The sequence below is a fragment of the Onychomys torridus genome, chromosome 6, assembly GCF_903995425.1.
Source record: "Onychomys torridus chromosome 6, mOncTor1.1, whole genome shotgun sequence".
NCBI classification, from domain to species: domain Eukaryota; kingdom Metazoa; phylum Chordata; class Mammalia; order Rodentia; family Cricetidae; genus Onychomys; species Onychomys torridus.
The window spans coordinates 2310670-2336214 of NC_050448.1; the positions used below are offsets into that span (position 1 = coordinate 2310670).

At 40.6% G+C, this 25545-nt stretch overlaps 1 protein-coding gene across 2 annotated transcripts in view; it reads left to right on the top strand.

Moving 5' to 3' along the window:
* Tbl1xr1 (TBL1X receptor 1) overlaps nucleotides 1–25545 on the top strand; it is a 61680-nt gene that overhangs the window by 30830 nt on the left and 5305 nt on the right. For both annotated transcript variants that reach the window (XM_036191279.1, XM_036191281.1), the window contains exons 2-13: nucleotides 3541–3643; nucleotides 11834–11979; nucleotides 13272–13494; nucleotides 14021–14153; nucleotides 14635–14776; nucleotides 15201–15264; nucleotides 15349–15446; nucleotides 16481–16541; nucleotides 20654–20775; nucleotides 20912–20986; nucleotides 23411–23538; nucleotides 24119–24284. In XM_036191279.1, coding sequence (XP_036047172.1) covers nucleotides 3586–3643; nucleotides 11834–11979; nucleotides 13272–13494; nucleotides 14021–14153; nucleotides 14635–14776; nucleotides 15201–15264; nucleotides 15349–15446; nucleotides 16481–16541; nucleotides 20654–20775; nucleotides 20912–20986; nucleotides 23411–23538; nucleotides 24119–24284 — 1416 coding nt within the window. In that variant the 5' untranslated portion in view covers nucleotides 3541–3585. The remainder of the gene's footprint in view (nucleotides 1–3540; nucleotides 3644–11833; nucleotides 11980–13271; nucleotides 13495–14020; nucleotides 14154–14634; nucleotides 14777–15200; nucleotides 15265–15348; nucleotides 15447–16480; nucleotides 16542–20653; nucleotides 20776–20911; nucleotides 20987–23410; nucleotides 23539–24118; nucleotides 24285–25545) is intronic.

Below are 25545 nucleotides of genomic sequence, written 5' to 3' on the forward strand. Positions count from 1 at the left end.
TTTAGTTTTAATAGCATTTAGTTTAGGAGTCAAGTTTCTTTTTTTTTAACACCCCACCCCCCCAAATGGTACATATGTACTTGTGGGCATTAGTCACAGTGTGCCGTAGTATGCATGTATAAGATGACTCCTTACCTCCAGGCTTGTTTTTCCAAGGTGCTCCTGTCTCTGCTCTCCATCTCACACTGGAAATGCTGGGGTTAGGAAGTTATGTCATAATGTCCAGCTTTCCTATGGGCATGGGGGAGCTGGGCTCCACCCTTCCTGCTTCTGAGTCAAGTGCTTTTGACTATTAAGCTGTCTCGCCACCTTGGGAGTTGTTTTGATTAGAGAGACTGCCAGCAGCCCTCCTTAAACCATGTGTACACAAGCCATAGTGTTGATACACACAAAAAGTAAGTGTAAGCCGGGTGGTGGTGGCCCATGCCTTTAATTCCAGCACTTGGGAGGCAGAGGCATGTGGATCTCTGAGAGTTAGAGGCAAGCCTGGTCTACAGAGTGAGCTTTCAGGCCATCCAGGGCTACATAGACTCAAAAAACAAACAAAAAAACAAACCAAACTGAAGGAAAAAAATTGATTTGATTTATTTTTGATTAGTTATCAAAGAACTTGGAACACACATTTCATTCAGGGTTCACAAAGTCAGCTTGGCATAGTACTTCCTGTGGCCCTAGTGAGCAACATGGCCACAGATGAAATGATGACAAGAGGTGGGATAGGAGGTTTTCGGTCGTTTAATGAGTTATGGATATTGTCATTGTTTACGATGGTTGATTACAAGTTGTTAATTCTTAATGGTCAGGAATAAAGCTGAACAAGGAGATTAGATTCAGAGTTTTTGTTTGAAAAAAGAAGAAAGAAAAAGAAAAAGAGAATGTAGATATGAGGTAGATCATAGAATCTACTCAGAAAAAAAGATGAAGAAATAATAGGATAAATGGGTAGATGATTGAATCTACTGTAAAAAGAAAAAGGAAAAGATATAAAAATGATAAAAGGTAGATTGCTGAATCTATTATGAAAAGAAAAATACTTTTAAAAAGGAACTACTTGTTTTAAATAGGATAAGTAATGAAATTTTTGGTCTGAGTTTATCAAATGTTACTGGACTGGACATTGTTAATATATATATAATGGAGTTTTTTGCCTGAATCCGCCAAATGTTAATGGACTAGACATCATTAATGTAATCTTGACTGTGTATATTGTATATACTTACTGGATATGATTTTTCTTGTATTAGTTATAACCTTTTTTAAATTTTAGACAAAAAAGGAGAAATGTGGTGGTATTGTGTTCCCCAAAATATTTTTCACCCTAATAAATTTATCTGGGGTCAGAGGAAAAAAAAAGTATATGGTTCCTTTTTGTTTTGTTTTGTTTTTCGAGACAGGGGTTTCTCTGTGTAGCTTTGGCGCCTGTCCTGGAACTTGCTCTGTAGACCAGGCTGGCCTCAAACTTAGAGAGAGATCCGCCTGGCTCTGCCTCCCAAGTGCTGGGATTCAAGGCGTGCACCACCACTGCCCAGCCTCTGCTATGGCTTGCTCTGACCCCAAGGCATCTTTATTAACATACAAATAAAATCACATTTCAGTACAATGAAAATATCACCATATTGACTGCTGGTGAGTTTGAGAGCTCACCCCCCTCCCCCAGCCAGGATTGTGCTAGTAGAAGATGCTGTTTATTTCTGAGATTTCAGTAGAGATTTTATAGTCTGTGTATGGCATGTGCTGGTTGACTTTGAGGATCGGACGCCATTTGTTAAGATAGCATTGTGTGTCAGCTTCTACTGTTGATATAGATGGTGACATGGGAGAGACATCCTACTGCTGAGTCCCTCTCAGTGGTCTCGCCTGTTCATTGTGTCCTGCACATCATCAGAAATTATAGTCTTTGATGCCGGGCAGAGGCGGAGCACGCCTGTAATCCCAGCACTCAGGAGGCAGAGGCAGGCGGATCTCTGTGAGTTTGAGGCCAGCCTGGGCTACAGAGCAAGTTTCATGACCGGCTCCAAAGTTACACAGAGAAAACCAAAAGAAAAAAAAGGAAAAGAAATTAGTATTTGAGTATTTTGGAGTATATAGCCTTTTCTTAAATGTGAGTCTTGCCATATTGAAGTGAGGAAGATAATACTTAAAAGGAAAATCAACGTATCTTTAATCAGGTCCTTTACCTATTGTTTAGCAAGGGCTCTGTATCCCCCCCCCCTTCATTTCCTTACTATTCCAAACTAATGGGAAGAAGTATATATGCCGTAGTAACAGATGTAATCAGCTATACTCAAAAGATTGAAATTAAAGGACTAGATCCTCTTTACTGTGCTATGGATGGTACCTGTGAATCACCTATATTTTATATCTTTTGCCTGCTTAAGCACCCCTGACTTGTATGCACTCAGCGTTGTCCAAGTTGCAATGAACTAAGTGCCTTTCCCCCACAAACCAGGAAGGTACCGGGTGAATGGCCATAACCTTGTTGTGTTTGTCAGGTGTCTGAGGCTTGCTACCATTCAGCAGGTTCACCTCTAAGTGAAGGCTGCAGCAGCCTTTTCAGAACTGTTTCTGTTATTAGCACATTTAATCCACACACAGTACCACAGTAGGTGGAAATCTAATTCTCCTCAAACAAGGACCAGACCATTGGCACTTCTCTCTTTGTTTGTTTCCTTTCATTTAAAAAAAAAAAAAAAAAAAAAAAAAAAGTGCTGCCGGGGGAGGGGGAGAGAAGACTAATATTTAATACAATAATTACTGTGAAATATAAGCTTCATTATCCACAAATAAAGTTTTATGGAACACAGTCATGTCCGTTTGTTTGCATTTACTATTTTTGCACCACATGGTAACACTGAGTAGTTGTGACAGACTGTATGGCTGGCAGAACCTCAAATATTTATTGTTTGGCTCTTAGGAGAAGTTTTCTGACCACTTTTTAAATTGTGAGAATAGATTTATGATTATATATACTTAAATCATGTTGTAGAGCGCTTCTTGCCCTACCCTGCTCTATCCAGTAAGAGTGTGGCATTCTAAGAACTGTGTTCCAGCCTCCTAGTTTTACACATACCCAGATCTTAAGACTCAAACACAGTGTTAAGCGATTCTGAGACATAGGAAGCAAGTCTGCCAGGTGTGTGGATATCACAGCACCAGAGGAGATGGCTGAGGCCTCCCTGCTTGGTGCTTTAAATCCATGCCCTTTTTCAGTGACTGATGTTCTTGAGTCTTAACTCTTGCTTTTTGTTTTTTATTTAAGGATACTAAAGGCAGTAAGTTTTATATTACATGCAGTGTTGAAAGCCTTTGTGAATCTTTTCCTTTTTGACAGGATGTTATCCTATAGAAAAATAGCACTAGCTATGTTTTGAATGTGTAAATCATTTTACCAGCAATGGAAGTAACTATGTTAATACTGCAAGGCAATGAGAATCTTTGTTTAACATCATTTAATAAAATCAAATGTTTTTTACAACATTGTTTACATTTTGTTTTAATATCATTTTACTGAGAAAATAATTAACTTTGTTTTATTTTTAGGGTTATATCCTGTGTTGTGACCTCATGGTTTAAGTGGGAATAAAGATGAGTATAAGCAGTGATGAGGTCAACTTCTTGGTATATAGGTACTTGCAAGAGTCAGGTGAGTACTTCTGTGAAGTAACAGGCCTCAAATTCTTTTGCTATTCTCAACATAATTCTTTGTGCATTTGGAATTTGTACCAGTCCAAACTGTTGAGCTTGTCTACTTCTCGATGTCTGGACTGCCGCCTTAAAGCTGTACTTGCTGCATGGTTTAACTCTCTGACTCTTTCAAATATGACGGGGTCGCCTCAGGCAAATGTTACATAGATAACTAGCAGTTTGTCTTTGGATGTTCAGACATTTTAATAAGTAAGGTGTTACGAAGTGACATTATATATGTTTAGTAAGAACTGCGTGGGGGGGGGGAGACTAATGTATGGTCTGTAATGTATATCGTATGTGCACAGTTAATTTTCCTACTTATCGTTAGAATCTTAAAAGCTAAGTTAATATTTTTCAGAATATTTTCTTAAGTATTAATCCCAATTTATTAAATACATTCTGATCAGAATTCTGATGTATTTTGGCGTAGTTATTAATATAGATCGTTGAATGTGGTTTGCAATTAATATTGCGATATTATTGATCATCTGAGTTTTCTAGATAAAGAGATCAGATATAAGTAACACTGCAAGTGAAAATGTTGCTGGAATTGGCAAAAAAATTACTGCTGTTCCTCTCTGAGTACCTGAGAAGATGATGTATGATAGAGCTCAGAGGCAAGAGTAACCACCCACCCAACAGAGAATGACTGTTGGGAAGCTTTGGGATTTGTTTAAACTGAGCAGAAAGGCAGATTCGGCCTTCATGACTGTTCCAAGTGTGCCCTGTGAAAGTGTTTACAAGTTGTTATATAACACTTTGCTCATCATGGCAAGGGTTTGTTGAGGGGACACCATAGCTTTCTCTTCTTGAATCTGACTGCCTATCAAGCCACAATTTTGAAGCTTTGAGATAAGCAGGTAGAAAGCAGTGTGAAGGTGGACAGGAATTTGTTAATCAAAGTCTCGTTTGGTGTATTGGAAAGGCGACTGTTTGGGTCAAACCACCGGAACACAGTGTGCCAGCCACAGCAAACACCATTGGCTGTTGAATGGGTACTTACCATGCGTTCAGAGAGCTCAGCCATGGTTCTGCTATCTAATGTTACATGATTGATATCATCTCTGGAACCGTGGGATTCAGTTCTGTCTATATGCACCGTTGATTTCAGGGTTGCTCATGCCAGTCAGTTAAATATTTAAGAAATATGATATGTTGCTTGAGTTTTAACTTTTTCTCTTGAAATATCTAACACACGCGCATGCGCACGCACATGCGCACGCGCGTGCATACGCACACACGCACACACACACCTCTAGCCTTCCTACTCCTTACCACGTGGCCTGTGTAATAAGTGAGTCCAGGAGACAGAGAGAAGCAGCCGTGACAGATGTGCTCAGAGAACTAGTCTGTGAAATGACTTGATTAAAGTGCCTGGTTTTTGGCTGTCAGGTGAGAAATGCTTTAGGAAGCTTTGGTTCTGTTTTGATAAATAATTGGCTTAGAAATAACATTTTTCAGTAAGAACTTGTAACATCTGTTCCCTGAATACCGTGTTTAATGTTGACTAGACTGTGGTATTCATATCTAGAGGGAATGGAGCTATTTTTAGTCTTAAAATATTTTATACTGTTAATAACACTAGAAAACATGATTTGCCCCGGAATACTAACTTCAGAGATGGGTTGCTTGTTGAAAGGGATGGCATCGTGATAGCTTTAAATATTCAGTTGGGCTTGCCTTTCCAAATTGGCTGTCCTTAAAATGTCAAGATGAAGACAAAAGTATTATTTACCATTGGGCATTAATTAAGTTGTTGTAACTTTGTACTTATTAATTTTGTCTCAATTAAGTTCATGGTAAGAAAGTTGCTAGGGTCCTCATCATTGAGCATTTTTAGGAAGCCAGCCAACCCAGTACAGCAAATACCTCTTAAAAAGTAATTTCTTCTTCCTTTTGAGATAACTTAAAAGTCTGAAGCATTTGTTACATAGAAGTAAGGATTTGTTGTTATTGTTTGCCCCAGGGTGTGAATTTGATTGCCCTATTGACTTAGCTGGCAAGCCTGTGCAGTAGCCACTCAGTGTTCCATGATGAGTCATGTAATTAAGCCAGGCACAGAGTTCAATAGCTAACCTGGTTTGGACCTTTCCTACCACCCTACCCAGATTTCATTTTGTTTGTTGTGGGTGGGGGTGTTAACTAAATCTTCCTGGTAATTTCTTGTGAAGTTTCTGGTATTTTTTGTTCTAGCTGCTTTATTTAAGAAGATAAATTTCAGCCAGGTGGTGGCGGCACAAGCCTTTAAACTTAGCACTCAGGAGGCAGAGGCAGGTGTATCTCAGCAGTTCGAGGCCATCCTGGAGTGAGTTCCAGTGCAGCCAGGGCTACACAGAGAAACCCTGTCTTGAGGGTGTGGGTGTGGGTTTTGGGGAAGGCCAGATAAAGTTTCATTTGGCTCCCTTTGTGTGTTTGATTCTAGAAGTCTTCACAGATCTGTCATTGCACATGTTCAAGAGCTCTGTAACATCTCTGTTGATAATGAAATTAGCGCTTCAAAGCAATGAAACAGATACATTTTAGGATTGACTAGAAATTGCAAAAATCAAAATGCGCTTACTACTATTAAGACATGAAGTCCCTAGATTGTGAAGTTGGAAAGTCTCAGGAAGAAAGCCTCATGGTTTTAGAACTGAGGATCATGGTGCTGCCTGTCTTCATGCCATCACTCCTGTACCCACCTCTTAACTTTTGTGAACTCTTCGAAAGGTGTCAGGTCCCTAGATACAGGCCACACCACTTTGTGATGCAGTGCTTATCCAAATGATAAGTGGGCACTTCTAACCCAAAATCTGAAATCCACTATCATGTGATAACTAATTTAATGCAAGTAGAAAAGTCCTCATCTGACCTTATGTTGACAGGACTCAGTTAGTATACATGCCACACTAACTATATGATGTTAGAAAGAAGACCTCTAGGTTTTCTGTAACAGGTACTATATTCCATAAATGAATTTGTTTAAATATGGGTCTCATCTTCAAGAAACAGTCTCATTATAGGCATGCAGATGTTCCAGAATTTTAAGTCAGTAGCACATATGGCTATTTCAGACACACAATACTGGGCCTGTGTTTTAGTTACAAGATCACTTTGTTACAAAAGCCCCGTGTTACTGTTTTTGATTTAGAAAAAGTGATCATAATAGGTACAGAACAACTGGAAGGTGTTTCACACTAAGCTTCTGTACCTCCAGTCACAGTTCATTCATTTCTCTCATTTGACAGTTTTCTGTTGACCTCGACAGTGTTAATACAATGTCAGAAACAAAACAAACAGTGCAGTTTCAAGGACTTTTATACTTTGGAATCAGTTTTTCCTATTTTGTAAGTGGAATGACCATATGACCATTTTGTATGGAATGGGAAGCTTCTGTTTCTCATTTCTAGTTTTTTGTTTGTTTTGTTTTTGTTTTTCGAGACAGAGTTTCTCTGTGTAGCTTTGGAGCCTGTCCTGGAACTGGCTGTGTAGACCAGGCTGCCTTGAACTCACAGACATCTGCCACCCGGCTTTTTTCTTTTTTTGGGTCTAGTAATATTTTTAAAGACAAAAGTCCATTAGAATAGTTGCCAGAGTATTTGCTCATTCTTAATCTTGCCCCTTTTCTTTGTTGTTACTTTTTTTTTAGAGACAGGGTTCCTCTGTAGCTTTGGAGCCTGCCCTGGACTAGCTCTGTAGACCAGGCTAGCCTCGAATTCACAGAGATCCACCTGCCTCTGCCTCCCAATTGCTGGGATTACAGGCGTGTGCCACCACTGCCTGGCCTTGTTGTTACTTTTGACACTGTGTGGCAGAAGTATAAAGAAGCATATATTGTTAGTGGCTTTTTATATTTGCATAGTTCTTTGGAAAGCAGTATGGTGGTCATAAGGACATCCTTTTAAAACTCTCTTTCTCTCTCTCTCTCTCTCTCTCTCTCTCTCTCTCTCACACACACACACACACACACACACACACACACACACACACACACACACACTTTGAGGGAAATTTTCCTAAGGAGGAGGAAAAAACCAAAACTAAACTACATATGGCAAAAGTCATATACACAGACATCCAAGGTAAGAGTCTTTACAGAAGCTCGGATGTTGGGCTGTGGCATGAATGACTCCCTGGCTTAATGTTGTGATCCTGGTTAAATAGTTCAGAGGGTCTAATAATAGTATATAAACTCTAAACTAGTTTGAGTGAGCTTGTTTTCTGTCTGTTTGAGGGTGTGGAGTATGCTAGGGATCAAACAAGCCAGGCCCTTGTGTAGAAGTGTTCTAGCACCAAGTTTACTCCTCAGTCCTGAACTCAATTTTTAAAATTTAGAGCATAGAACTGCATATTTAGTGTGTGAGTGCTTTCTGTAGCTGTGCAGAATTGAACATTGTTAACACCTCAACACTTTGTCTTTCCTAAAAGGTGGGTTTAGAAGACGACACATCTAAAAGGAGTGTGAGTAGTGTGAACTGAATGCAATTTCTGAACATTACTGGCGTGAAGCTTAAACAGGACCTTGAATAACTCAACTTCATCTCCTTGCTAGCACACTTACATGTTCATTTAAGCTTTGCCATAAGGGAAACAAGGGGTAATTTGCTTGTCCAAGCACCCTACACCATAAGCATGATATTTCAAGAACCGGTTTTCTTTTTCTAAAGCTCCTGTCTTCTGTGCTTGCAGAGTCGAGTTGCCAGGCTTTGGAGAGCTCCTTCTCCTCTTAGCCCTTAACTCGTCCGTGGAATGCACTTGCTTAACCAAGCAGTGTAGAAAAACAGGAGCTGTCTGACTGAAACACACACACACACACACACACACACACACACACACACACACACACGCATACGCACACGCACACACACGAACACACGCTCACTCATGCACACTCTGCTAGACTGACTTTTGACTTGTTGGTTTCTACCTCAGCCCTCTTGAGGAGCTTCTCTGCCTCCCATCCATAGTTATCCTTGCATGCATTTATGAGGTACTGCTTATGTCAGATGCACTTTTACCTGTGAAAAGAAAGGCTGCTGCTTTTAATATGCCAGATTTCAACAGTTTGCAAATTTAAGCAATTCCCTTTGCTCCAATGTAAATCTGAGGCTGTCCCTGAAAGAGCATATTCATTTGATGAATGGGAATTTAAGGGGAGCATAAACCTAGTTCAAGTTTTAGTTATCTTTTAACAAAGACTGTGATGTTTCTGGAGTGACAATTTTTTTTTACATCTGCCAAAGTATGTTGTGTAGTAGCATTCTGACTTAATAGATGACTAAACAGGTAACTTACTAGTTTCCCAGAATTAAACGATTAATGTATTTAAACCCTTTCTTTGGCTTCCACATGGAATAGTCAGTGTACCTGGTTTGGTTTGATTATCATGTACATGTGTGAATTATAAGAGCACAGGAGCAACTGATAGGGGAGGGGAAAGAAGACTCTCAGGCTCAGAGACATCTGGTAATGGAGCTTGGTGGAGATTCTGGATGCCATTGGATGGGATTTCATAGAGAGCAACCACTCAGCCTGTAGACTTCAGTGTGTGCACTGGGAGTGGGGGAGGCTGAGCTGGGGAGAAAAGTAGGACTAAGTTCCGGAAGTGGCTGTGTCTGGGAAGGGGTTACCAGTAGGGTGTGCAGTGATGCTGACAGTATTAAGTTGATTAGTCAGCTAGATGAAGGAAGGAGGGAGGGATTTAGGGCAGGAACAGTCCAAGCAGAGGGTGAGGTTCTAGAAGACAAGGACAGGTGCAGAGAGAGTCTCAAGAGTGCATAGGTAGGATGGTCTGACTTGATAGTTGAACATAGAAGCCCAAGGGTGGCAGTTAGTATACTGACCCCATGGTGCTAGGCAATGAGGCCTGACACTTGAGTGACCATGCATGAGTAGAGCTAGGGAATCCATTGCAGGTAAATGTCCAGTCAGATGTGTTCACATGGGCCTTCCCTAGGGTAGGTAGCAGGATGGAAAGGAGAGCCAGCCAGCAGCTGCTCTAGGTTGTCCCCTTACTACCTAAGATCACTTGGAACACATTTCCAGTGGCTTGAGATGCCCATGTGCCTCTCTCTAGGACTAGGGAAACAGAAGCTAGCCATGCTCAGCTTTCCTGCTTATAGCGCAGTTCTGCCCGCCACTGCACAGCATTGCATTTGTGGGCAGATCACTAAGCTTGAACCAGAAGAAAGTTGGATAGGACCTGCAGTCTGGTAGTTCCACTGTATTCAAGGAGAATGTAGAGAAAACAGGCTTTACTCGGTTTGTGCTCACACATGAATATAACCACCTTTCCAATCCTGATGGATGGTAAGACTAGTAAGGTGTCCTAGTATTTCATAATATGCCTATTCCTCTTTCTCAGCCCCTAGGGAACAACTGAGCAGTGGTGACTGCTGCTCTCAAGTGTAATCTTGCTGCCATATTTTGACTTTTCAAGAGAAGCAAGATGCAGAATGGATTTGAGTCCTTACTGTGTCTTGTGACTATTCCCCAACCTTAATTCATAATACAGTGTAATAAAGATCCAATGTGCTTTCCAAAATGACATCTTCTATTTCAAAGTCTTCCCAAGTAATTACCCTACCCCATTTTTGGTTTGTTGAAGAACTTACTTGGGGATTGCCATGTTATTCAGACAGAAATCTCCAGATCTCTGACTTCATTGTTTCTCGTCCAGTCACCTCTCCTAATGCCTCCTGGGCTTAGTCTTGTCCTTCTGTGATGGTGATCTGGAGCCTACCAACCCACATTCAGGAACTCAGAATGGTATCTTCCTCTCCTGTCTCACAGCCACATTTGCGTCAGCCATCTTTGTGATTTCTGATTAAACACAGAATTCTTAAATGTGCTTAATCGCAAGATAGTCTGTGGGTGAAATCATGAGTTTACACCCAGAGTCTTAGAAATGCCTGTCTCCCCTCTCCCACTGTGGACCATTGAGATAGGAGTGGTTAGCAGAAGTAAAGCCTTGAGGAGAACCCAACCAGGTATACATTGGCCACCCATGGGCCTTTCCCAGCCACATGCTGTTTGGAAGTGTACAGCATTTGAAAACTTAGTAAGCTGTGTTGGCATTTCACAGAGAGCAGCCGCCCTGTGTGATACTGGAACTTCACTTTGCTGTCTGGACTAGACTTTGATCAGAATATGACACTGATATAAAGAGACTGATGATGCAAGTTTCGTGCTTTTAAGTATTTTTTTTTTTTATTATGTAATTTTTTTGAGATGGCCTTTCTGTGGAGCCAGCCCCTGACTGTCCTGAACAGGGTTGTGTGATGTGCCTCTGCCTCTGCTTCTTGAGTGCTGGGACTCCTTGTTAAAGAAGGCCTAGAAACTGGATTTCATTTTGTAGTGCTTTTCTTAAGCACTTGTTTAGATGAGTTATTACTAAATGGTAAAATTATTATTTTTTTAAACAGTCCGTGGATATATAAAAATAATAATTTTATATAAAAATTTTAAGTGTTATAATTTGGCCTTTTATTTCTTTTGGTAAGTCTCATATAGCCCAGGTTTGTCTTTAGCTCACTGTGTAGCCAAACATAACCCTGAACTCTGATCTCCCTGCCTCCACCTTCTGCCTGCTGGTAGTACAGGTGTGCACTGCTGCACACAGTTGATCAGTGCTGAGTTGGAGTCCAGGACTTCATACGTGCCAGGCAAGCATTGCTAACTAAGTCCCATCTCCAGTCCAAGTCTTATCATCTTGCTTTGCTTCTATTTTTTTACAGCTTGCATTTTATTAACTTAAGTCTTTTAAAGCCACAAAACTTTGAAGGCGGTTGATAGTTTGTCTCTAAAATTTTAAAAATTCTACAGAAATACAACCTGCCACATAAATCTTCATTTCAGTTTGTCTCATGAGGCAGTTGAGGGGTGCTGTTCTCAAGGCTTTTCAGAGTTTACATTTGATGCATTTTCTTGATTGTTACTGTTGTTTAGGAAAACTGAAGCCATGTAACTCAGTAGATGCCAGAAAATCACTAGCAGTACATTGAGTTATTTGTTTAAAATCATATTTCACTTTGGCTGTCCATTTATAATTTCAAGTGATGGTATGTGGTTATGAAAGATTACCAAGTTGTTTTTTTTTTTTCTCTTTTGTAATTTAATATGAAGTTACCAGGAAAGTAAATTCTCACATCTTTTCTTTTGCTTTTAGGATTTTCTCATTCCGCATTTACCTTTGGTATAGAGAGCCATATAAGTCAGTCCAATATAAATGGTGCCCTTGTCCCACCTGCTGCATTGATCTCCATCATCCAAAAAGGCCTACAGTATGTAGAAGCAGAAGTTAGCATAAATGAGGTAAGGCAGAGGAGTTTCATTTCAAACGTTGATTCTGATTCTTAATGTGTTTGTTTATTCAGTATCTGACCTTGATTTCACTGAGTTCAAACAGATTAAGGTGATTGTTCCTAAAGTACAGCAGGTTGCACTGGCTGTGCATGTGGGTTGCTATACAGTGGCTGGTGTCCCTAGATTATTCCTTTGTGGGGGGCGGGGGGAGAGTGTGTTTATCCTTTAAGTAAGCAAAGGAAATAATTTTTAACACATAAGAAAGTTTGCTGTATAGTACTGGGAACAAATTGATTGCAAAAGGGGTTGGAAAGCCATTGTTACTTTCATGCACCCTATGGAAGCCAATTATATATAATTGCTGCCAACTCTTGCTGCTCAGAGCTGCATGTCTGAGGTTCATATGTAAGTAGTGTGTTTGTTTCAGGGTTTGGCATGCTACTGGTTCCAGAGGCAGACTTACCTGCTCCCCAATACTATATAAATCAGCTTTGTAACAAAGCCAAACTCATTTACTTTTGGACTGTATGGGTGGATACTGGGAACACAAGGTGCTGAGACAAGGGTCTTACAGTCTTGAAAACACACGCTGCCTACTCTTTCCTAGAAGTCTGCAGAACTTTGCTCTAGCTAGAAAGTTTAATATATATCCAGGATTCAGGACATGTTGAGGAATTCTCTTTATTTTTTACTTGAGAAGTGAACACGCTCCACCCCCAAAGTAAATGGAAGGATTTTAGCTGTTTAAAGCAGTCCAGTCACATGTTGGTATCCTCAAGGATGGGTCCCACATTGCCACAGTTAGCACCATCTGCAAGTGCTCTAGACTTACACCAAATGGCAAGTTTGTATATCACAGACATCCAGATCACATACATGACGTGATTGTTACCCTGTAATGTTTAAAGAAAGCCAACAAGGAAAAGACCTGCCCTGGTTCTGTACAGGTGCACTTACTTAGTCCACTGGATTCAGAGTACTGATGGAGATGCTGCCTCCTTGTTTATAACCTAGTCTTACTGGTTGATGTTTTTACTAGCAGCCTCTTCACCTGAATTCTTTGTATTTGCATTTTATTATCTGTTTAAGCTTTTATGAGTGGCCTCTTCTTTGAGCAGGATCCAGTGAAGTGTAGATGCCGCCTGTACCTGCCTCTTGCAGTGCTCTTCTTCCCTTTCCTCCTAACTGTTCAGGCTCAGAAATTACAGGGATCCCCAGATTGAAGCCCTTCATTCTGTTAGGAGAATGCATGTCACCTTCAAAGCTGCATCTCATTTTTCTTCCTGGTTTTCCAACCTCAGGATGGCACCTTATTTGATGGCCGACCCATTGAGTCTCTGTCCCTGATAGATGCTGTTATGCCTGATGTTGTCCAAACAAGACAACAAGCCTATAGAGACAAGCTTGCACAGCAGCATGCGGCCGCCGCTGCAGCCGCCGCCGCAGCCACTAACCAGCAAGGATCTGCAAAAAATGGAGAGAACACAGCAAATGGGGAGGAGAATGGAGCACATACCATCACAAGTGAGCTAAGAATGTTCAGAGACTCTCAGAAAACACTTTGCCTTACTAGAATGTCCCATCCTTAGGGCTGAAATAACCCAGTGTTTACCTCTATCCCAAACTTATCACACAGTTCAGATTTTATTCCTAAGGTTACAAAAAGCTAAATTCACTGTATATTCCTTTTTAGATGTTTCTGAACCCCTTTTCTACTCTTAAATGAATTTAGAATCTGCATTTGATTTCTAGGTAAAATTTGCAATATTCTCTGACATTGAGGAATGACATGAATCTCATGTTATATGAACGATATCAGCAACCCCTACTGGCAGAAACTCAGAATCGTATTGTTGTAGACTGTTGAATGCAGCCACTTTATCATCTCAGCCATGCTGAGGTTCACTCCTTTTTATCCCTTTTCTCCCTTGCCACTTCCGTATCCACTTCTGTGTACATGAACACACACACACACGGTTAGAACGAGTACAGTCACACTTGCTGGAAAGGTGATTACCTCTGACAAAGACTGTCGCTTCTCATGATGCAGATAATCACACCGACATGATGGAAGTAGATGGGGATGTTGAAATCCCTCCCAATAAAGCAGTTGTGCTTCGGGGCCATGAATCTGAAGTTTTCATCTGTGCCTGGAACCCTGTTAGTGATCTCCTGGCATCAGGGTAAGTTTTTCAAAACAGCTTCTAGATGTTGGGTATTGTTTTGTTTGGTTTTAGACAGGGTTTACGGTTTAGCTGAGGCTAGCCTTGAACCATTGACCCTCCAGAGTACTGGGATTAATAGGCATGCTTCACTATACCCAGCTGTAAAGTGCCATTTAAGGTGACCTTACTGAGTGGACTGCTGTGTGTTTGTGTGTGTGTGTGTGTGTGTGTGTGTGTGTGTGTGTGTGTGTGTGTATTCCACTTTCCAGAAATTTGTTGCTTCTTTATAGTCATGTTGCCTTAGTAAATTAGTTTGTTTTTTTTTTTTTTTTTTTTTTTTTGTGAAGTAACTAGAATTACTTGGTAGGAGCTCTAAAATGTAGAATAGCAAAAATATTAGAAATGCATATGCCTGATAGAATGCTTCTTATTCAGTGTGGGTTGAATTCTGGAATACTTGAGAGTGTCATGAGAACTTAACCTGTTTTGGACTTTGAAGGTCTGGAGACTCCACAGCAAGAATATGGAATCTCAGTGAGAACAGCACAAGTGGTCCCACGCAGCTGGTGCTCAGACACTGCATACGGGAAGGAGGGCAGGATGTTCCCAGCAACAAGGATGTCACTTCTCTAGACTGGAATGTGAGTGCTCTCATCTTGTTGAAGCGGTCTGTGAATGAAGGCATTTGAGGATTTGATACTGTACAGTCAACCTGGCTCCATGTTCCTAAAGTCCTAATCAGAATTAAAAATATTTAGGAAGAGTTTACTTTTCACTTCTTATAAAAGTATTTTAGTGTCCTGATAGACTAATACCTGCCCCAGCCCTCACTCATGGGCGTCTGAAAATGTCCTGCAGAGGGATACTCTCAGTCCTACTCCACAGGGTTACCACCAGTGCTCAGATTGGGGTGGGCCTTTCAAAGAACACTGGCTTCATCAGGGAAGGGAGTTGCTCACCTTTGTTGGCACTCACATGTAGATAAGGGTCTCTTGTGCCTAGGACATATTTGTAGTAATTAAATGGCCTTAGTTGTATAATGAACAGAATGTATTTCCCTGGCAGAGTGAAGGTACACTTCTAGCAACTGGGTCATATGATGGATTTGCCAGAATATGGACTAAAGATGGTATGTATTTTTCTAACTTTATTGATGTTCTAAGTTATAAAATTTGAAGTAATTTTAAAAGTTTTTGTTTTTTTTTAACTTTAGGTAATCTTGCCAGCACCTTGGGGCAGCATAAAGGCCCTATATTTGCATTAAAATGGAATAAGAAAGGAAATTTCATCCTAAGTGCTGGCGTAGATAAGGTAAATGAGCATTTAGCTAAGTTCTATAAGGACTGTATTTGAAAGTAATTTTTTTCTTTGCTGATAATCACTTAAACAGACTTTAGTTCATTCAAATATGAATTAGTGATAGTAATAGAAATAATTTCTTGTTGTCTGCTTGTTCTCCGAATTAACTCATCATAGCTTTTGTTGATATGACCACTCTTCATTTTTGCTGGGATTGGAACCTAATGAAATGCCATCATTAAGTACTTTGTGCTTTCCTAGTTTATTTCAGTGGTGACCGTGGCTTTAGAGTGACTCTGGCCATGCATGTTCTCCTGTGCTTATTGAAACAGTTCCTTCCTTGCTCTGGGAAGTGAACAGAGACTGGTTGGAACTGGCTCCCTTCTCCTTCGGTCCCCCTCTACCACCCCTCCCTAAAAGGAGGTTGGTTGAAGACTTCTGATTCAGCAAAGAGCAGGCTATTACTCAGTTGGAGGATGTTGGGGAAAGGGGCATAAACTGGCTTATACTTACAGTTTTAGTGAGTGGTTTTAACAAAGGGATGAAGGGATCTGGGGAGGGAGAAGAGCCAGTACTTGTCTCTGTCATAGGCAGCTTCAGGATCTGCCTGTAGAGGTATCAGAAATGTAAACAGCCTTTTTAAAATTTTTTTGTTGACCATGTAAGCTTCAAAAAAGAAATGTTTCAGTATTTTGAACCAGGTGATTTCACTATAACCTTATAAGTCCAGAGCTGTAAAAACTCATATTAAATGCACATTGCAGTGAAATCTGTTAAGCAGTTTAACATAATGTCAGACACTTTGTTGACAAACAATAATTGTTACTGAAAGTAAGTTGGTGAAAAATTACAGGAAAGTTAAATTGCATTATGATCATTTCCCCTGACCTGAGTATAGATGGCTTTGTGCTGTGAGGAGTAAAGTCAGTGAAGAGGAAGTTCATTCTAAAGTTTCATTCTGCCTCAGGACAGTCAGGCATCCATTCTTGCACTCACACACTCTTTAACATCAGAGAAATTAATTTTTCTTTTCCTTTTAATCTCAGACTACCATTATTTGGGATGCACACACTGGTGAAGCTAAGCAGCAGTTTCCTTTCCATTCAGGTAAATCTTGACACTACACTTGGAAGCTGAAGCGCTCTTCTGTTTCTCTAATTAGAGTGTTGGCCTCATGGAATTCATTCAGAACCCTGAGTGTCAGGCAGCATTCATTCTTAGTACCAGTTCTCTAGGAGGTGTTCCACAGCTCTTAGATGGTTCCTTTTAGAGGATCAGCAGGTTTTCTGTGAAATGTACTGTAAAGAAAGCACCCGAGTGGTGTGGTTAGGGGTGGTATTGTAGAATTGGAAGGTTTGGCCATGAATGTACATTCTCCACTTGAGAAGCTCCCAAGTCACTTAACCTTTGGAGCCTCATTTTCACTATATGTAAGTGAGGGTTCTTGAGAGCTATTTATTTATTGCAAGGATAAGAAAAATGTCTTATGTGGGGATAAATTCAACTGTTAACAGGTTTGCCATCTTATGCATTTTTGATTGATGTGCCTGTGTAATCAAAGATAGGCTTTCTCTGTCTTCTGTGGTTTCTTCCTGTGTGGTGCACACCCATGTTCTGGGCAGGTAGCTGAGTGCCATCAGTTCCTTCAGCCTGGAGCCACTGCACCTGTTCTGACTGACTAATTCTGTTATCTGAGAAGTCAGGGAGGATCAAAAATCTTGCTATATATCCCAGGCTGGCTTCAAATTCATAACACTCTTCCTTCTTCACCCTCTAGAGTACTGGAGTTATAGGTGTGTACCATTATGTCTGGCTTCACAGTGAATGTCTTGATTTCAGTAACTAAGTAACTTTGACTGCAACAAGATGGATGAGGACAGTCAGAGCGGTCATTTTAGCGTTATCTGGTAATAGTTGCTGCTTTGAGACTTGTGCTCTGAGGTTCTACACTGGAAGCTGAGCAGGTGGCAGTGGTTCTCATCCTCATGTCTTTTGAACAGCCACTTACAAAGAGCTAGAAGTGCAGCTGTGATCAAACAACTAGACCAGAATGTTTTTTCAGTATGATCTGGGTAGAGTCGTTTGCAGATGTTGTATTAGACACCGAATATTTTAACTCTATCAGAGCCTACCACACAGATTCACATTTATACCGCACCCTTATTACCTCTTCTTCTTCTGTTCACCCTGGCTTCTAGTTCTTTCCCAGGTAGACTATTCTTTGGTCTCTGGATAGTCTCACATTTTCTCATCCTTCCTGGGAGTGGTGTAAAGGGGGGGGGGGGGGGGGGGGACACGTGTGCATGCTTAGCCACAGTGCAATGATTACCGCCCATTTAAGGTGTTCCTCAGACTTCTGACCCGAGCTTGCTGAGGGATAGAGTTAAACCTCTGACCATTTGTTCCTACCTCGTGTATGCATGTGCACATGTGTGTTATGAGATGCTGGGCTAAGGGATACGTTCTTTTACATAGGAACCAGAACACAAAGAAATAAGAACCTGAGAGGGAGGGGTTGGGATGAAGAGAGAGAATGGGAGGGAACTGAAATTTTTCAAAATAAGTTTGTATTTTAACAAAGTTCTGTTAATTGGCATATAATGGACTGGATGTATTTGCCTTGTAATTGTTACATATGTATATACCATTGAAATCACCATCACACTGAAGGTACAGATACACCTGTTAACAGGCTCCCTCCTGCTTCTCTGTGATGTCATTTTCCATGCATCACATTTGGTCACAAATTTTAAAAGTAATGAAAAACTCTGAGCACCATTGGCAGAGAAATTTAAAATGGCCAATGAGGCCATTAAAAATGCCAGTGAGTTGTCAAAGAACAAAGTTTTTAAAAAGTAAATGTGCCTTTTTCTTTATGGGTTTCTTTGCAAAAAAAAAATCATGGAATATATGTGGATTAATGAAAATAAATCAGAATAGAAGAGAGAATTTTTCCATTTTAGCTCTAAGACTTTTGAAACTGTATGATGAGAGTATCATACTGGGAAAATTACTTAACCTTTCTTAGCTCCCTCTAAATGTGTAAAATGTGACCATAATAATAAATAGACCTTTCACATATTGGGTTTGTTTTAGATTAGATTTATGGCCTGTCTTAGGAACGCCTGTGCCCTATCATTTCCCTGGGCTGCCTGGGAATGTGGGGTTTCAGAGCCAGGCACATTGCAGACACTTTGACTAGCATTCCTAGCTGGATTGCTTAGTTAATGCAGTTCGTTTTTGTCCCTGAACCCGAGGTGTGTCTTTCTAAGTGCAGCTGCTATTTGCCAGCCTCCTCTCATGTTTGCAGGCCACTCAGGCTCTCATAGGTGGTGTCAGATATTTGGCCTTCTTCATACTTCTTTGTGTGTAATTATCTATTTTCTAAAATAATTAAAAATTCCAGCCACCTCTTCCTACCTTATTTCCCACTTCTTAGTATTAGAATTATTTTTTTATTGAAGAAAGAAATTTAAATACCATTTAAAAGAATGGTAGTTCATGTTAATATTGCAGTGTTTACTGAATCAAGATTTTAGCAGGAAGACAGTCTATATATTTGGGGATCCAAGAAAAGGACTTGGGCAGAAGGAAGTCATTGTGGCAGTGTTGGGAAGAGGGAGCATTAGGGGCAGTGAGGTCACTCAGAGAGGAGCAACTGCAAGAAAGAGACTGCAGAGCGATGGAAGGCGCTGCTAATCCAGAGGGAGTCTGAACCGCTGAGAAGAGGCTGCCCATGACTGCAGGGTCCATGGCAACAGCAGTGTGTCTTTTCCTGGCCTTGGGCTCCCGCCCAAGCAGGACTAGGAACCACAGGAACTGGAGGGCAGCTCTTTAGCCTTGTGGTCAAGGTTGAGCCTGAGGGCAGCCTGAAGAGAACTGGTATGCCAGCAGTCACATGCTGCTGACCAGGGTGGCCACAGCCACTGGCTGATGGCAGGTTGCACTCCCTGGGAGTCATAACTAGCCAAATGTGAGAGTGAAGTAAGAGATGGTTTTAGGAAATTTCTGTGAAATGCAAATGTGGAAATACCCTTCACCTTCTTTCTTCTTGTCTATAAGTGGGGTTGACAAACTATCAAGGTTCAGAAAATAGCTTTTTCTAATTTGGCAGACCATAGGAATTGTGTCTTACTTGGACTAAGTCTAAATATGCTATTATTTCCCCTGTGAAAACCCCTTCACCACAGATGCCTGGAGGGTGAAGACAATGTTCTCTACGTGTGCACACTTAACCCAGTTACTTGGTCTGTGACGCCAGTTACAGAGCCATTGCTGCTTGCTGCAGGGGAATAGCATCTGTAGTCCTCTCTGAGCTAAAGTCGGGCTACATACTAAATTCTAGCCAACTTTTGGACTTTAGAGATTTTAATTTTAACCATTTTAAGAGTCATTTGATTTGTCTTAAAAAGGAATTTGACAAGGATTATTTAGAAGAAAATATATTTGTGAATTATATGCAGTGTCCTTGTTTTGGTGGAGTAGTTAGTTAACAATGGCAATGACTGAGCACCATTCATCTGAGTTGCGATCTGTAGCATTCTTCCTACAAGCAGCTCCTTGCTTGGTCCTGGCAGCAAGTGGTGTTGCCCCAGGGTCACCAGTGACTTCCTTGGGTTAAAACAATAGCAAGTGATAAAACCAAAGCTTCTGCCCATGATACATGCACAGGTAAAGAAAATAGAAATAAAAAGAGTTTATCACCAGTCTAGACTTTTATTGTTATACAAAAGAGAAGCCAAGACTTCTGTTGCACTGTGTGAGTGATTAAGCACAGTGACCACACAGCTAAAAGTTATTGGCATTTTTGATACTTAGATAGCTTTATCTTTTTTAATTTTTTCTCTGTACCTTAAAAAGTGTAAAGTAGGGACTGAGAGATGGCTCAGTGGTTATGAGCATTGGCTGATTTCCAGAGGACCTGGGTTCAATTCCCAGCACCCACATGACAGCTCACAATGGTTTATAACTCCAATTCTAGAGGATCTGACATCCTCACACAGACATACATGCAGGCAAAACACCAGTGCACATTAAAAACTAATACATACACACACACACACACACACACACACACACACACACACACAAATCATATATAAAAGTGTAAAAAAATATTTACTGCTTAGAACTCTTAGTGTCTAGCCATGCTTCAGAGCTAAACTCGTGTGTGACCCTTGTGTGTGCACAATGCAAGCCTAACCTGTGTTGCTTTCCAGCCCCAGCACTGGATGTTGACTGGCAGAGCAACAACACCTTTGCGTCTTGTAGTACAGATATGTGCATTCATGTCTGCAAGTTAGGACAAGACAGACCTATCAAAACATTCCAGGGACACACGGTAAGAAGTCATTTCTCTCCTGTAAAACGATTATTTTGAGCAAATAATATTTCAGAATATTTTTTTAGAATGCATATTAATCAAATAACAGCCTGTTCTATACAATGAAAATATAAATATTTACTGCTATTTTTAGAATGAAGTAAACGCTATCAAATGGGACCCAACTGGCAATCTTCTGGCCTCGTGTTCTGATGACATGACCTTGAAGGTAATTCTGGTAGTGGGTGCTTTAGGGTGGGGTGTGTCCCATATGTGGCTGGGCATTTTCAGGTGTTTTTTGTTTTTTTGTTTGTTTGTTTGTTTGTTTGTTTTATTTTGTTTTTTTGAGTTAAGGTCTCACAGTGTAGCTCAGATTGCCCTGGAACTCAACTATGTAGATCAGGCTGGCCTTGAACTCAGAGTCTGCTTCCTGAATGCTGAGATCAAAAGCATGTACTACCTACCACATCTGGCGTAGGCTTTTTTAAATGTCCTTTTGATACTTAAAACCTAAATGGAAGACTTTTTAGCTTTTTAATGGTTAATTTTCCCCCTGGAATACTCAGATATATGACTATAGTAAATTCTATTAATAGAATGGCTGTACAGGTGTATTGTGCTGCTGTACTTGTCACAGTTCTCACTGGTAAGGAGTCAATAAGAGCATACGTTAATCTTTAAGAGACTTAGGAAGAAAATCTATACACACAATCATGGAGGCTGGGACTTCCTGTTCTTTGCTGTCTTCAAACTGGATGCCCAGGAAAGCCATTGTCTTAGTTACTTTTCTATTGCTGTGCTAAGATTCCATGACGAAGGCAAATTTTAGAAGAGCTTAATGGGGTGAGTCCTTGGCCATTATGGCAAGGAGCATGGCAGCAGGCAGGCATGGCACTGGCCTATATCAACAACTGTGACTGCAGAGAGAGAGCTTAAATGGGAATGGAGTTTTTAAATCAGAAAGCCCAACCCCAGTGATACACATAGTCCAACAAGGCCACACCTCCTAATCCTTCCCAAATAGTTCCACCAACTGGGGACTAAGCATTTAAATATATGAGCCTATGGTAGCCGTTTTCATTCAAACCTCCACAGCTAGCCATCCCGTTTCAGACTTGAAGCTCAAGGCCTGAGAAGCTGGAATGACAAGGCTATAGGGTAAGGTCCAGGCAGAAGGTACATATTTCAGCTCAGAGAAGATAGTGGTTGCTATCTACATAATTACTGCTCACCCATATGGAGAATGCAGTCTGCTGTGCTCTTTGTTACTTAGAAACATGGGTAAATAATACTTAGCCAAGTATCTGGATTTTCCATGACTCAATCAAGTTGAGACATGGCACTAACCATGCAGGAACACAAATGTGATGTGACTAAAAACAAAACTTAATACCTTTCTTACCATAAGAAGTGAAAACATAATTGTGAGGTGAAGACTAGCCTAGTGCCAATCTCTAGAACGACTGAATGTTTGTGCCTCCTCATGCCACACATGCTCTCCTGAAAACATTTTATCCTCAGCCTTGCAATATCAGTGACTGTAGTCAAAACCCTTACAAGTAGGATAGTCATGCAGGGAAAATCACTTTTACTGTGTACAAACTAGGTGTTCCTTTACCTCCCTTCACTCCAAGAATCAAATGGAGGACTTGGGTGTGCTAAGAAAGCATGCCAATGCTGAGCTGCATCTTTCTCCTTGGAATCTCACTATGTAGCCTATACTGGTCTTGAATTCGAGGTCCTTCATGTTTTACCAAGCACTGGATATAGGCCTATACCACCACACTAGCTTAATTGTCTTGTCTTTGGGGTTTCCTCTTATGCACATGTATTAAAGCTTGTTATTTTGTCGGAGCTGAGGACCAAGCCCAGGGCTACCACTGAGCTAAATCCCCAACCCTGCATTAAAGCTTGTGCTGTGGAAGGAGGCCAATATCCAGAGAAGCTTGTGTTATGGATTGAGCTTCAAGCTGAACAGCCTGGAATTAGACATCTCAGGCTCTAAACTGGAGCTTTTTCTTAACCTTACAAAGAATTTGGTGTCACAGAAGATTCCAAAGCAGAAGTAGAATAGGTGATAAACCTCAAGAACAGAGTTCTAGATCAAGAAAATGACCAAAGTAGATAGAGAATATAAAGAAGATTGGAAGGGGTATGTCAGGCTTGCCTGTGCTGTTGAAAAGACCAAAGAAAAAAGTTGTAGAAATGTGTGGTCAGATTCATTTCCTATGACAGTGTGTACATCTAAGTTACAAAGCACTGTGGTATTATTCTCATAGCTGTTTCCTGCATTTCCAGAGAGAGAGAGAGAGAGAAGTGCTTGACCACTGAATTACTATATAGCCCTAGTCCAAGGACTTTCTAAATGTTAAGATGTGTGCAATTTACAGCTCTTCAAAACCATCTTAGAACAATTAGAGTTAATTAATTCAGTCTTCAAGTTTTGCAATAAGGAGGGTTTTTTTGTGAAGAATTTAATACATTTTTATGGAGTAATGTTAAATACATTCAACTACTTTTAAATTTTTTTGTGGTCCTTCCTCTGATACTTGGTTATGCGACTGACTCATTTTGTACTGAAAAGATAGCACTTTTAAATGTATCTGTTGTATAGAAAAATCACCAAGTTTTTTTTGTTTTTTGTTTTTGGTAGATTTGGAGTATGAAGCAAGATAACTGTGTCCATGATTTGCAAGCACATAATAAAGAAATTTATACTATTAAATGGAGTCCAACAGGACCAGGGACAAATAATCCAAATGCCAACCTTATGCTAGCAAGGTGATGTGTCTGTTTCACTTTTCTTATTGAGTCCCTCAAGAATAAAACTTTGGGAAAATATGACAGAAAGCAGGGAGCATGTCTTGAGGGGAATATATTTAAGTGGGAACCTTTAACCATGGTATTTTTAACAATAGTACTTCAGGGCTTAATGGCTTTTTTAAGACATTTTTTTTTTTTTTTTAATCTGTTGAATGAAACCCAATAATTATGCTTGGCTTGTGTTTGTAATCTAGGGCTTAAGCCAATGTGCCTAACACAGTAATCAAGTTGGGCTCTATAGTGGCCCTATTTCAGCAGAATATACAGATCATTGGGGCATAAATTTTTGAAGAGAGATGAATCCCAAAATACAGTTTAATACTCAGAACCATAGACCGATAACCAGGACTCTTGGAAGGACAGTGAGTGAGCAGGAGCCAGGGCTTCAGCTTTTTCCTGTTTCCCTTCCAGTTTTTACAGAACTGGGATTTTAACAGTGTAATCTGCTAGCCCTTAAGGATTGGCAGGATGTGGGAGGCTGGGGACGAGGCCGAGAGAATATTTGATTACTTATAAAATTTTTCCCTTCCATTTTCAGTGCATCCTTTGATTCTACAGTTAGGTTATGGGACGTAGACCGAGGGATTTGCATCCACACTTTGACAAAACACCAAGAGCCCGTGTACAGTGTGGCTTTCAGTCCTGATGGCAGATATCTGGCAAGCGGTTCTTTTGACAAGTGTGTGCACATCTGGAACACACAGGTACATCCCAGTAATTTAAACAGTCAACTGCACTTACTGAGTTAAAAGCATTTACACCCTGCTGCCTTTTCAGGGATAGTACTGTAAAGAGATGCCCCCAAAACAGAAGCCAGCAAGTTGCTTTGCTTTCACATTTACAGCTTTTCAGTGTGTGAGCTCTCAAGGTCTTTGTTGGGGTCTGGCATACTAACTACATTATCAGCAACCCTTTCTGTCGTAGATCTACCATAGTTAATTTCATGAGTTACTTGCTATCAACCATCACATTGGAGTATTTTCCATTAAGTGCTCTGTCCTGGGACTGAGGAAGGTCTGCACTGAGGAGCTTTGGCCATCTCTGCTTTCATGCCCCACAATAACTCTTCTTAATAGCTTCTTTTTCACCCCTACTGAGTGGCTTATAGCACAAAACACTGTGACTTTTGGGTCCTATTGAGCAGAGGTCCAGCTTCTAGGTAGAGGGATGACATTTCAGTGGAGAATGAAGCTGAGTGTCTCCTTACACACTTAAGGGTGTGGGCTGACCTCTCTGTACATTTTTAAAAATGAATTTTAGTTTTACTTTAAAACCTAGCATTGAAACTAAAGGGCTTCATTATGGCACTTTCTACATACTTTGTTTTTGTGGAGCCTGTTTCCCACTTCCCTGTCTGGTCCTTCCACTCATTCCTACCTTCATCTCCCTCCAGCATCCATTCCATCTTCACATCACATGGGTTTATTAACCTTCTTTCCCTATTAAGACCTCTTTAATCCCTTCTCATAACCCCTTGTCTATGATGTCACTAGTTCATGACGTATACTCTACCCACAAAAACAAAACACTAAAATCTAGGATCCTCATGAAAGGAAACCTTGCTATATTTGTCTTTCTGAGTCTGGCACATTTTGCTTAACAGTAATTGCCATTTCCACCCATTTTCCTATAAAATGTCATGGTTTTAATTTTTTCCTTATGTTTACATAAAATTCTATTCATAAATGTGCTTTTCTTTTCTCTCTCCATTCATCTGTTGATAAACATCCGGGCTGGCTTCATTTCTTGGTGATCTTGCATAGTATAGGAGTAAATGTGGCTGTGCATGTGTGCTTCCAGTGTGTTGACTAAGCCCTTCAGCTGTGTACTCAAGCCCGCCTGTATGTGGTCCTGCTCTTTGATTCCTGTAGTTGTTGGATGAGTTTGCACTCTTGCCAGCCTGCGGACACTTGTTTGCCTCATGGCAGCCATTCTGACTACAGAAATTGGAAGCTTGAAGTAGGT